General features: G+C 43.4%; 1 protein-coding gene across 1 annotated transcript; it reads right to left on the bottom strand.

The window, feature by feature from the left end:
• Positions 1-3066: 3066 nt before the first annotated feature.
• Positions 3067-9824, bottom strand: SET (SET nuclear proto-oncogene). The gene is made up of 8 exons (XM_066562949.1): positions 9721-9824; positions 8503-8560; positions 7407-7549; positions 6708-6811; positions 6339-6452; positions 4901-5071; positions 4660-4806; positions 3067-3765 (listed from the first exon to the last, which is right to left on the bottom strand). Exons 1-8 carry the CDS (start codon positions 9791-9793, stop codon positions 3742-3744), a joined length of 834 nt encoding a protein of 277 aa, XP_066419046.1. The 5' UTR covers positions 9794-9824; the 3' UTR covers positions 3067-3741.
• Between the last annotated feature and the right edge of the window lie 4134 nt (positions 9825-13958).

Below are 13958 nucleotides of genomic sequence, written 5' to 3'. Positions count from 1 at the left end.
GGCGGGGGCTAAAGGTGCGTCCCGACCTTGAACCGGCAGCCCCTGTCCTCAATTATACCCGAGAGAGCACGCGGAAAAGGTGATGATTAAGAAAAAGTCTTAAAAGTTTCAATTTTTAATGCAGGAGAGGGAGGAAGGACATTAAGCATAAATCTGTTTCCCGCAGGAAGCAAGTGTCGTGTACCAGTCACCTGCGACCTCCCCTCGCTCTTCTCCATAAAGGAAAAGCAAGCACTGTCCATGTCACCCGTGAAAGATTGTGTTTGGGACTAAAGATTTGAGTCTGGGACTAAAAAACTTGATTCTTTTGAAAAAGACTCTTAGAAAATGGTAACATCAAGTAACAGTTAAATGTATTTTAATTCCTTCAAACAGAAGGATAGCTTGAAGGTACAGCAGAGAAATTATTTCATTGATTTCATTCTCTTTAAAAAAACAAAAAAACCAAACCAAAACAAAAAACAACATGGCTTCAAAATTCAGGAACAGTATCCAATAAACAAAGAACTATCCTTATGCACCTGGTTTAGTGTGGTACAAAGAGCTTACAGATTCAAATGAATATCATAAATGACTGAGAAATCGATTCAGATAATGCTTGTTTACAGGGACAGAAACTATGTTGACAAGTATGAATAAGTACACAGATAATCTCTTTAAAAACCCCAAACCTTCCTGGCTGTATTTACACACTCAGCTGTATTTGTTTCCTTTGGCACGAGAAATTACAGACAAAAGATTCCATTTTATAGCAATTAAATTTAAAAATAACCTTTGAGATAGTTAGGCCATATAGCCCCAGCACAGCAGCTTTATAAAATTGCTGCCAACTCTTATGTTCTAGCCCTGGAAATTCAAGCCAAAAAACCTGAAGTCATTAACCACCTGTGACAAATTTCACATGGTGGGATTAACTGTATGTGAGGAACTCAAGCAGTGGGAAATTAATGATATTTAATAAGAATGCATCTTCCATTATTATCCAAGGTAGATGTCTTTTAAAAAGCTCTTTATACACATAAAAAATAAATTCAGTAAAAAATGGACACCCATTACATATATTCAGCCAAATTAGACATTAAGTGAACAGTCAGAGCACACAATGGCCAGCTGTAGTATTTCTTGAGCATTGCAGAGAAATTTGTTATTCCCTAATCATTTCCATGCTAGAAAAAAAGAATTTATAACACTTAACTAATACGGTTTATTCTTTTACCACGTCAGTTTACTCTTTAGCCATTGCCAGGAGTAAACCTTTAAGTTTCACAGCAAATTCAGTATTATCAGTACAGTAGCAAGAGTATTTTGGCACCCTGTAAAATCCTAAAGAATGCGCAAGAAAAATCTCTTAAGTAGCATTTAATTATCCAGACTTCTCATTTCTTGTTCCTGGTATTTGGCTTTACAGAGCCTGAAGCTTTGATTACTTTCAAAACAGTTTTTTATAAGTTTTCTGCTAGTAACCAACAGGGATGGAACAACAATGGCACAATATTTTTCCTAAAGCATTCAAAACTAGCAAAAGATAATTTTCCTTGAGGAACTACAATTAGGACTACATAAAAATTAAGTAATGAGGCATCATGGCAAGAAACAGCACATCGACCCTCTACCACAACAGGAAGCTAATTTCAATCTTACAACAAAAAGGAATCAAATTAAAAAACACTAAAATTTATAGGACTTCATGGGTTTTGTTCCTTCTCTCTCTAGATGGTAAGAAACCATTACTGATCAACGTTGTACTTGGCTCTGCAAAGCAGGATGAGGGCAGAAGCTTTTGTTGAGATGGAATAAAGTACATGGTTGTCTTATTTTTGCATTGATCACATGAGACTGGACGTTGCATTGTCTCTGATAACTGGATTGAATCCAAGCTGGACCACACACTTACAGAATGTTTTCCCTCACACGTTATTTGTGCATGTCTCAACCAGACATTGATCTTGTTCTGCCAAGTGTATTCTTAAGCATCAAAAAAAGCTGAATTTGACTACAGCAAATTCTGTGAGGAAAAGGAATCAGAGAATATAACAAGTCTTCCCAGAAGACAGTCTTTTCTACACATCCAAAGAGCTGTTTGAATTTCAGATGAGCTGATAGAACATTTTTTCTTAAATATTTTAAAAGCAAAGCATGTTAAAACAACTTCCATTACATTTTGTGGAATACCAGTTCCAACACCCTCTTATGTGAAATTGTTACAAGTTTCTCAAATGCAGTCTCTTAAAATGAGAGTACAGTGTATCTAAAGCACATATACATGCTGCTACCAAGGAAAAAAAAGCAGTGAAGTAGCAACTTTTTATACATGAACTTTACTAAGAATCTTGCTCTTTGAAATAGCCCCCAAATTAGCTCGCAATTAAGATTTGTTTTCAACTGAAAAGACTTACAAAACCACCCAAATATTTTAAAACCACCCCTTGGTCTTTTTATTCTGAGCTTGCATGGTATTTTCATGCAAACTGATGTACTGGAGATACAGTACTGCAAATTACTAAAAATTCTACAAATCAAGTGACTTTCCTTTTTGCCAAACATGAATATATACCTGTGTCTTCACACACAGCACATGACCCTACAGGAACTCAAGAGTCAGTGTGCAGTAGGAACTACCACAGGAAACACTTTACAGGTACTGAAAGAGTGGGAACTACATGAACTGGTTCAGTCCACACAACCACAAGGCTGCACTGCACTACAGAAATACTGACAAAATGCCCCCAAAAATGCCAAGAAACTACAGCAAGTTCTAAATAGGATATAAAAGCTGTTTCTTTCAGTGAAGACCAACCAGTCCCTTTGTGTACACATTTAGTTTTATTGTAACAAAGCAACTTGTACACTTTAACGTTTAAAACTGAGCATCTTTCTTTCCTTTCCAGTGAAACAAAAAAAAAAAAAAAAACCAAAAAGAAAAAAAGGAAAAAAACCACCAAAAAAAACCAAACCAAAAAAAAATTTAAAAATAAACAAGAACAAAATTACAATAGAGAATGTCAATTCCAAATAAGATCCTACAGGTTCTGCTGATTCTCCATCAAGTGGCAGGGCTCAAAGTCATCATTAGGAGAAGATTTTATTTTAAAAGTGTCATCTTAAACTGCAAGGATGTTTGTTAAACATCACAATTAAACATGCCAAAGGAGAAGAAGCCATGTTGTCAAAATGCCCGCTTAACCCACCCAAACTTCTGAAACCCACCCCGGCTGACCTTCTATAACCCCATTTTTATTTTTATTTTTTTGTCGTTTTTTCTTTTTTTTTAAACAAGAGAAAGTAGACAGATACATGTTGGTAAATGCTAACTGTCCATATTCACATAGAGACACAGTGTAATCTCTGAGCCCAATATACAGAGAAAGAAGGAAAAAAGCTAGATTCTATGCACTACTACACAGGGGCCTAGCACTCTTCAGCTTCCAGCAGAGTGAAGGGAGCAGAAGGTTTTCTTTTTTCCCACAGAACATGGTGTGTTGAATTCATAAACAGTTTTTGTTTTGAGACAGAAAGGGATAAAAATGAACTTGAAACAGAAACTGGTAGATTCTTTTCCACTGTATTCTGCTCAAGATATTTCCCCAAAAGAAATTGTGAACCATGGTGTAGAGGAGAGAAAAAGAGACCTCAAGAGAACAAGGCGACTGAGCACAAGAAAAAAAAGACAGCAACTTGCTCCCAGGGACTGGAGAAAAATTAAAAAGGTAAAAAGGGGGTTTGGAATCCATCAGTGTTCAATTAGTCATCTTCTCCTTCATCCTCCTGTTGAAAGATAAGCAAGAATTAAATAAATCTAATCACTAAACTTCAGATAGCAAATGCAGTGACCAGAACTTTTTAGAGTGCTACTCATGGTGCTCTATGATCATCTGTATCCTCACTAAAGGATGGTAACACTTGCCCTGGGTGCCCAGCTAGTGACCACACAGAAATCACTCACTCCCTGGCTGTCCCAAGGAAAACACAGCAGAGCTTTGAGAAGCTGTGACTTAGAATCACTACAAGCACTGACACAAGTTTAACATGTGGAAAATGAAGGGGTCATCTTTTCCCCCTCATGTAAAACTGTAAAGAACAAAATGCTTCACCTTTCACATGCCAAATTCTAGGTTATAGAACAGAGCCCAGCACAGCCCTCCTCTCACTGCACGTAGTTTGTGCTGCTGGAAGTCAGACACACCACACCCAGTTTCAAGAAACAAAGACATTCTAAACTAACTTCCCAACACCCTGGATGCTGAACCTGAAATCCCACTTACTACTAAAGCAAAGTTTTAATTCCTAAATCCAGCAGAAAGTCTTAGCTAGGCTGGCCATAAGCAGAAATGAACCAACAAGTGGGAAGGATGACTGGATGTATCAACAAAAGCCATTTATATGTAAAGTGTTGCTAGAATACTCAGTCATGAAGCAAGAATTTTGTCACACTCACATCCTAGTTCTCCTAGAGCACTTCCCTTATAAAGTTACTGAAACTATGTGCTTCCACTGTCTCTCACATTCACAACCATACTTATTGCTACCTGAAAGCACTCAAGTTAATGCAGTCACAGTTCTCACACCTTGGGGCGCAGAAAAGAGCCAGTTCACCTTTGCCACAATTGGTATTCTTAGAAGATCCCTCTCAAACACCACACGAAGGGCAAGATTACTCACCTCTCCTTCCTCTCCCTCATCATCATCTTCATCCTCCTCCCCCTCATCTTCATCTCCTTCTTCATCAATATCCTCTAATCCTTCCTCCTCTTCATCATCATCATCATCCTCCTCTCCCTCCCCTTCTTCATCATCCATATCAGGAACCTTAAAGACACATTTGCAACATCAATAGAGTGATCAAATTCACTCCTTCCCAGAGCTGCTGTGGGTGCAATGCCCTGCTCAGGGCTGTACCTACCAAGTAGTACTGTAGGGGGTTTGGCCAGATGTCATCCTTGATGACTTCTCCTAGCTCATCAGCCCCTGCATCAGAGTGGTCAGTGAACCAGGTGAAGAAGCTTTCTGGCTCTTCATGCTGCCTCTTCCTACTGGCTTTGTTCTGTGTCTGGCTTGAACGTTTTGTCAGGTCCTGAAAAGAAAGTTAAGAAGTTCCCTAAAGTCACCTTTCTATGGCATGTTTTTCCTACAAGCACCATTTAAAAAATGCACTTCTCTAAACAACCCTAAGAAGTCACTTTGCTCTCCCTCTTCAAGGGTAAGTCTGAAGCCCAAACAACTGACAGAAGATACTGCATTTCTCATAAACATGAGAGAACAGTAAACCCACTGGTTTCTTTCAATGGCCTCCACTGGAACACTGAAAACTCACATAATCTCACATTTGATTTACGTTTCCCTATCTCAGGGAAACACAAGTATGGCAAGTATTTAATGACACACTGAACTTACAAGGTCTAAATGCCACTCAGAGTAGTTGTAATTTCAGCAACTACTACATACACGTAGTTTAAGAAAGTCTCCACACCTCTAAGCTCTTTCAGCATTTGGATATAAAGACCTGCCTAGGCCTTTCTGCCTACAATTTCCAACTCTGAAGTCTTCACGCCACTCTCTGTAGTAAGTGCAAAAAAACTCCACAAAAACTGCTAAAATGGTCACAAGAATACATGTAAGGTCTGTATCTATCACCTTACCCTAGAAAAGAAGTAGTAAATTTGTAACAATCTTTTCGTTAAGTCTGAAATAAAATTAATTATTTCTTTGACCATATGGTTACACCACACTTCCAGTGTTTTTTTTTCTCCTGACAGAATGACAACATTTATAGGTTTAGACTGTTTAAGAAGAACAAAGCAGAATTCACACTAATTTTGTGCATTACTGTAAAGATCACAACTGGTCTGTACAGGAATGCAATTTCTGGTACAAGAGGAAATATTCTAGTTCTCAATACAAAAAACATTAAATTTTCTCCTTGGTCTGAGAGTGACAAAACAAGCTGCAATTTAACTGCAAGCCTCAGCTCTACTTTTAAAAACTCAGATCAAAATCTTCAGGATAACACTGAAGAACTTTTACAGAAATAAACTGCAGTAAATTAATGATTCTTGAACACTGCCTGGGTGACAGGTATGCCCACATTATTGTGGCTGTAAATTCTACAAATGATGTGGCATCTGGAAATGAAGTCAAAGAAATAGAGAAAAATATAAAACAAGATTGCACACTGCTATCTGATTCCCCTAAACCGGTTGTCCTTGGAATTCTTCATTTAATAGTTATTTTAAGTTAACAACACAACACAGTCTAGATTCTGACCAAGGAAGAGACAACCTAATGCTCTTGGTAATGTTTTTACTTGGTCACACTTGTGCTCTCCCAGATGCAATCCTTACCTTTCCAGATTTCCATTTGATCTCAGTCGATTTTGAAGATGGGTCTCCACTTTCATTGAGGTGAAACTCTTTGGAGAGAACTTTATTTTCAAAGTAGGGATTCTCATCAAAATACTGTAGAGTGAAAAGCAAAGAGTTAGAACCCAGAGAATGGAAACACACATAACAAGTCAAACCTGGCACTATATAGGTAACTGTAGAGATTTAAGTTATAAACTACAACCCAGTATGCAATTACATTAAAAAAAAAAACAAACAAACAAAAAAACAACAACAACAACAAAAAAAAAAAAAAAAAAAAAAAAAAAAAAACAAAAAAAACAACCAAACAGCAAAATCACAAATGAATGAACCATTTAAAGTACTTACAAAATCTATTCTGTAACCTGATTTGATGTCTTCAAATTCTGTCACCTCAACTCTGGTCAAGTAATGCAGTGCTTCCTCATCTTCTTCTCCCAGCAGTGCAGATACTGAGAGAAAAGGAAGAATCCCACATTAACCAAGTCATGAAACAGGCAGACAAAACACAGGAAACTGACAGCCAGGAAGATCTAAAAAGCAACACATCTGTCCAAGCCAACTCCTCGTGGCTCTTTCTTTTCAAGTTACCAGCCAACAGCCTACCCACACATACCCACCCTTCCCTGTGAAACAGATTTTCATACATGTAAGTTTGCCCAATCTAAGCAGCCTACAAACTTGTTTTGTAGAAAGTTTATTGTCAGGAGTCCCAAGGAGCTCACTTCCCAGTAAAAAAAAACACCTAAACAATCCAGAACAATTTTGTTTGTTTGGGTTTTTTTTTGTCTACGTTTCCAATGAACTGAATAAAGTGGGAACTTGCAATTTAAAATGCAGAAAGAAATTTTAGGATTGAAATATTTTAGTAAACTTTGGCCAACCAGTGCAAGAAAGAAAAAGCTTAAAAAATGAAATCTAGGACAGAAAGGAAGTGTTTTGTACGCTTAGTAACAACCCCACAAGACCCTGAGAGATTTAAGACACTCACATATCAAGCAAACACTGAATTTACAGGGGAAAAAAAGAGGGCTCTTAAGAATGTACCTTGTGGGTGGTTGACAAATGTTGTTACCCAGAAATTCGGGATTTTGGCGATCAATTCTGACCTCTTCTGGAAGAATGGTTGGCGGAGTTTGTTGTATTTCTGTTCTACTTTCAAAATTTCCTCACTGGCTTGTTCATTCAGTCTGTAAGAGAAAGAGCCATGTTAAGCACAGAAGAGAACTGGGATTTAAGGACACATCAGAGCAGTTAACTAAAAGTTTGATAAGACCAGTCTGCCATATTCTGCAGATGAAGTGTCCCAAAAACCCCAGAAGCTCAGAGCTGTAACAACTGTTAAAAAACACTCTGCCAGAAGCAATCTCACTGGTCTGAATGGAACCTTCTAAACACAAAGCAGTGTGAACCTCTTAAACATTTTGCCTGCATAAAACCTGTAGAAGGGTAACACAGCCCTATCACCTGCCCCCTAAAACTTTTAGGCAGGCAAGGAAGCTACAACAAAGAAATTCTGCACCCTGAGCAAGTAAAATCTGAAGACTTAAAACTGAGCTGTTGTAAAATGGCAAAGCCCTCACACTGCAACAGCTTCACACATTCACAGCCCCAACAGCCACCTGCAGTCCCTGCAGGACACTGGGCATGGAGAGAACATGCAGGCAGGGACTGACACAGAACCCACAGCCCCAAGAGCTCTGGCATACAAAATTAACACCTCAGACACATCTTCTGTCTATTACTGCACAAGCACATGAATATTATAATAAAAATGTATAATAAAAGCTGACTTTTCAGCGAAGTGCTTGGTTCTGCTTGCTAACAGGGAAATACTTTAGCCAAACAGCTTACACATTAACTTGAGAAGCCAGGGCGAAATACATTTCTATTATCAAAAATACCACAATTAATTAAAAATTTTAAACTCAAGTTCTACCTCTTTAATTATACACAATTAAGCAAGAAACCAGGACACTTCTTTGTTATTTTAATGTCTCTAATCAAGTCAGAACACAGGTATATCTTGGCGGAGTTCAAAGACAGTGAGTACTACTGAGTGCTCCCTTCACTCAACACTTTCACTTTTGTCAGCTACATTTCAATTTCTGCTAAAACATTTTAAAAGTTAGATAATGTTTACCTGTCTATTTCATTCTGTACTTCATCAATGTGTTCAATTGCTTCCTGTTGCTCTTTTTCTGAAAAACAGATGAAAATGTGTCAATATCCCTTCATTCACAAGCCTGACAAATCACTTGAGGTTTCTCTTTGAGAAATTCTCTAGTGACCTACTGTAGAAGTTCTCGAGTATTTCTATTAAATGTCACAAGAGTTACAAGGCCTCAAAGCACCAGCTTCACAGGGCGCGCTGCAGCTGAAGTGCAGCAAAGTTTGATAAAACAGCCCTTAAACTGAGTTCGCCCTTAGAACCCACAGCTCACATCCCGCTACACTGTTTTACAAGCCAACTTAAATTATAAGCCAATAATATTTTAACTAAAAAGTTGTAAGCCACATTTGCTACGACCAACACATCTGAAGAAACACAAAGTAATTTACAGAGCGCTGGAATATCAATAGAAATGGCCTATCTGAGCACACACCACCTTCCAAAAACAGAAAAGAACGTTCAAAAATACAGCTACAAATGAAAGAGACGCGAAAGCCGCCGTTTGGCAGGTATTTTCTAAAGGGCACTTCCCCTGGACCAAGTTTGGCCGAGGCCGGGCTTACGGAGCGCTGTTTACCCACCGCGCGGGAGATGAATGAGCGGCAGCGGGAAGCGGCTGGAGCGGAGCAGCGCCCGGTGCGCGTCCCGCCGGCCCGGCCCGCGCTGGGGGACAGCTCTGCCTCTCCCGGCGCGGGGGACGCACGTGGGGAAGGCGCTGCGGCCGGGGACAACCCCGACCTTTAAAGCCGAGATCGCACGTGGGGCCAGCGCGGGCGGCCCCGGCACCGCGTGTCTCCGCCGCTCCATCCCCGCGCGGCCCGGCAGCACCACGCGGCCGCGGCCGGCGCGGGAGGCGGCGGCGCATCATGGCGGCGGCGGCGGAGCACAATGAGGCTCCGCGGATGCTGCTCCGGGAGGGGCGGCGGGGGGGTCCCGCTGCTCCGCCGAGCCGCAGCGCCCCCCGCCCGGCCCCGCGGGGAGGGAAGCCGGGCCGGCAGCACAGACAAAAGGGCGCTAACATGGCCTCCTCCCGCCGCCGCCGGGCCTGCACATCCGCCCGGCCGGGCCCGCGCTCCGCCCGCCCCCGGCGCGGCCGCGGCCCGTGCGGCGGGGGAAAATGGCGGTCGGCGCGAGGCGGAGGCCGTGCCGGCTGCCGCCATTCCCGTCCCGCCCCCGGCGCGGCCTCACCTGAGGTCTCGTCGGCCCCATCGTGGTTGGAGTTCAGCTCCTTCTTACTGACTTTGGCCGCCGGCGCCGACATGTTGGTGGCTGCGGAGCGCGGAGGGCGGGCGGGAGGGAGGGGGGGGGGGGGGGGCTGCAACGGGGCTGCGCGGGGGGGGGGGGGGGGGCCGGGCACTGACTCCTGCTGCTGCTGCTGCCGCCGCCACTCAGGTCCCTCCGCCGCCGGGGCGCTCCCGCCTCCTCCGCGCGGTCCTGCCGGATACCGGAGCGGCAACGGCGCCTCTCACTCCCCTCGCGCTCCCTCGCCCAGAGCCGCCACCGCCACCTCCTCCTCTGCTGCTGGCGAGGGGCGGGCACGCGGCGCGCATGCGCGGCCCCCCCCCCTCCGCCCGGCCGGGCCACGGCGGCCGCACCGCGCGTGCGCACCGAGCCCCCCGCCCCGGGCGCGCTGTGCCGCGGGCGGTACGATGCGCAGGCGCACTGCTCTCCGCACACACACACACGCCGGGGAAGTCCCGCGTGCGCAGCCGTGGAGAAGCCGCGCCCCCCGACCGCCCCGAGCCGGGCGCTCATTGGTCGGGGAGCGTTGGGGGGGCGCGGCCGCGGCGCGGAGACACAGAGGACGGCGCGCGCGGGAGGGCGGGGGCGCGCGCGGGGTGTGTAGGAGAGGGGCCGCGCATGTGCGCGCTGCACGTGCCCGCGCGCCCTTGCTAGGGCGGCGCGCGCGAGGCCCCGCGAGTTCCGTCCCGTCCCCTCACGGCCCGCGGGGGCACCGAGCCCTTGGTGCGGCCGGGATGGGTCCCGTCCCCTCCCCCGACCGGGGGACATCGCGGGGCAGGAATGGATTACGGGACCCCCCGACCCCCAAGGGGTGCTCAGAATGCTGCGGTCCCTCTCCGTGAGGTGTTAGCCCGGTTGTGGGCTTAGCGCTTCCCTGCCGGGAGGGAGGTCGCGTTTCCAGCCTGTCGCACTCTGGGGATGGGACATCCAGGTCTCCCTGCGCTGCCTGCCTTACCTGGGACATGGCACAAAGCAGTCATGGAATCACCAAGGTTGGAACAGACCTTTAAGATCATGTCCAATACTGTAGAGTTCACCCAGTACAACCACTGTAACTCCCATACCATTAAAACACATTACCCAGAACCAGAGCCTGAACACCTCCAGGGATGGTGACTCCACCTATTCCAAAGCATCGCCACCCTGGCAGTGAAAAATCTCTCTCAAATATCTTATCAGAATCTCGCATCTCAGCTTAAGGCTTCTCACTGCAGGCAAGGCAGAATTGACCGGCCCCCACCCCTCCTTTCAGGTGGTTGTGAGAGCAATGAGGTGCCCCCGAGCCTTCTCAAGACTAAACAAACACATATAAATAACTTGGGATAAATAACTTGGGACATTCTGTGTTGAAGGCACAGAGCCCTGTCAGTCACATCCGGCTCAGTTACTGGGGAGCTCAACTCCAGAAGGTCACAGAGCTGCCTGCCAGCACACCTGCCACTGCACCGAGAGCAGGCAGACTTTAAATAACCCTTTTTGTCCCTTTCCTGTCCACCTGTCATGGAAGAGCTCAGTGCAGCTCCACAGCTACAGCTTGCCCGTGTTTGCTCTTAAAGGAATAGCCAAGTCACTCTTTTCTATCAAAAGCAGCAGCATATCATTCACAGATGAGTGTTAGGATACAGGTCAGGTTAACAAACAAGTTCAGTTTTGATGAAATAGGAATTTTCTGTCTGTATTTGCATACCCAGTCATACAACATTAGCACAGTCTTCCTGCTTGTTTCCTGTGTTGCCTCTTCAAGTTGTTCTTTTAATGAGGCCCAGATTAGTTCCTGCCTCCTCAGAAGTCCTGACTATACTTTTCTGAATCCTGCTCCCACCTGTTGCTTCGAATCCCCATTGTTTTCTTCTTTTGTATTCCCAGCTGTCACTTCCCACCAGCTATGTCCTTGCTTCCACTGCCACCCACAAGGGCTGTGGCATGTGCAGGGTTTGTGTTGTGCTTCCCCGTGCAAACAGCAGGAGAGAGGAGCTGCCATCCCTTACTTCTCTGGTTTCACATACAGCAATTGTAACCGCTGGGCATAAAAGGTAAGCAAAGCATCACAACTGTATAAATGCAAGATTATCAAGTCCTCCCCAAGGGGAGGATGTCTCAAGGCCTTCCTGAAGCCCATCACAGCAAGATGACTCCTTCTTTATTCTGTCTGCATCTCCCAAGATTGATTAATATGGATATCTTCCAACTCAGACAAGGTAAACTCATGTGTGCAGCTTGATTTTCTTCCTTCTGTTTCGTTTGGGTCTCTTGACTATGCAGTTGTATCTGCTGTAGTTTTTTTCCTCTTTTTTCACCTGTAATTTCCTATATTGTCTTTCTCTAGATTAGTCTTTGAAGGTCTGTAATTTGAAATACAGGTGGCAAGTTTGAAAGCTAATTCCAAGCAGGAACAAGTGGCACCTGTCAGTTCCCTACTAGAACCCCTTGTTTAGTCTATAAATTACCAGGTATTCCTGAAGTACATGATTATAGTGATACTCTGATTTACCTAAAACCAAGTAATCATGAATTTTAACTGCTATACTGTTAAAAAATATTTCCAAGATCTGTTTTTACTACCCTAAAGTTAGCTATTATCAACAAAAAAGGGTATATTGATTATATAAAAATATTTAAAATAATACAAATATATGTAAATATTAGAAGAATAATAATTTAATATCCCTGAAACAGTAACAAAAGAAACCCCAAAAATGTAGAGGGTTTATTGATAAATATTCACTTTCTTTCAAATCTTTCTAATATTTTCATGACCTGCAGCTAACCTCTAAGGCAGTTTTAGTCCTTGAATAACTGTTGAGGGTTTGATTGTACAGTTATAATTGCACATTTTCCTCATGAATTGACTAAACAAACTCAATTTCCTTTCTTTGTAAAGAAAATTTCGTATTTGTTCCTTAAGGCTCAGATCTCCAGTATTTCTTTCCTTGGCTGGATATGTTACTACAAGGCAGAGACATAATTGGTAATCATGTGTACTTTCTGGACTGTCAAGTCAGCTGTAAATTGTAAACTTGAACCCCAATTTGGCAAATGAAATCAGAAAATGTGCTAAAATCCTCTCCAATATAATACAGTGATGTGTGAAAAAAGAAGAGTGAATCTCCCCCTAAGTATTTCTGCAAGGCAAAATGGGCATATATACAATCATGCAAGTAAGTCAGTGTAATTAATAGCAGCTCATGGTTTCACAGCCTTCCATCCCAAAGAATTGGAAATTATTGTAAAGAAATACTAAACAAGGATCATTTTACCATTGCTGAAACTGTTTAACAACTGTCCATCTATGCTGGGACCTTGGTTTTCCACAGAGAATTTGCAGGCTCGGGCTCTGTATTAATAACAAAGATTTCCCCTTGGAGTGCAAGACAAGTTTTTAGAGTACATGAAAGCTTTCAAGTTACTGAGTACACCTGTGAGTTGAAGGCACATTTCAAGAACACACAAGCTTGTACTTGATAGCAAAGCCTGACTGGCACATCAGGGCTTGCTGGGAGCCACAGGCAGAGACACGGGGCTGCTTTGCTGTGTGCGATCAGTCTGACAGCCCCCAGGAACTGCTGAGCCTCCCCAGCTCTACACACACAGTTTGGCACACACAAATACCAGCTCCAACTGTTTATTCATCTCCACTAGTCACAGTCCTTCCCAGTCAAGCATTCATGTTAGAACTGAAGGGTGAGATAATGACAGAGGAATCTTCCACATGTCCTCACAGTTGTTGCAGTTTAAACCTTTGGATGAAAATATTTTGGGGCTGATAATTGCCTTGAAGCAGGACAGCAGTTCAGTAACACAGACAACAGGCAGTGACTAATAATATGGCACTGAATAAATACAGTGATCCTATTTGTATTAGTTTTTATTTTTATTTTTTATGAAATATCCATTAGACATCGTTGCTAAACCTGCTTTTATTTTTTCTACACCAACATCTCTAACTTAGCAGAGCACCTGCTTGTAATTCCATGAAGAGATGTATGGTTACATAACACCTGTGCTTGTTCCCAGATACTAGAGGCAAAGAGGCAGTCAAAATACTCTTTAAAATATTCAACTGAAAGTCAACGGAACCTTAGACATTTCTGAACATGAGGCATAAGCTTTTCAGACATGTTGAGGACGAGATAAAACTGTACCTTGTGCTTCTGCAAGGAGATATACAGAATATCCTCTCCATC

Source organism: Molothrus aeneus, chromosome 19 (genome assembly GCF_037042795.1).
Source record: "Molothrus aeneus isolate 106 chromosome 19, BPBGC_Maene_1.0, whole genome shotgun sequence".
NCBI lineage: Eukaryota > Metazoa > Chordata > Aves > Passeriformes > Icteridae > Molothrus > Molothrus aeneus.
The sequence above is the reverse complement of the archived record's forward strand: the minus strand, read 5'-3'. Positions and strand labels throughout refer to the sequence as shown.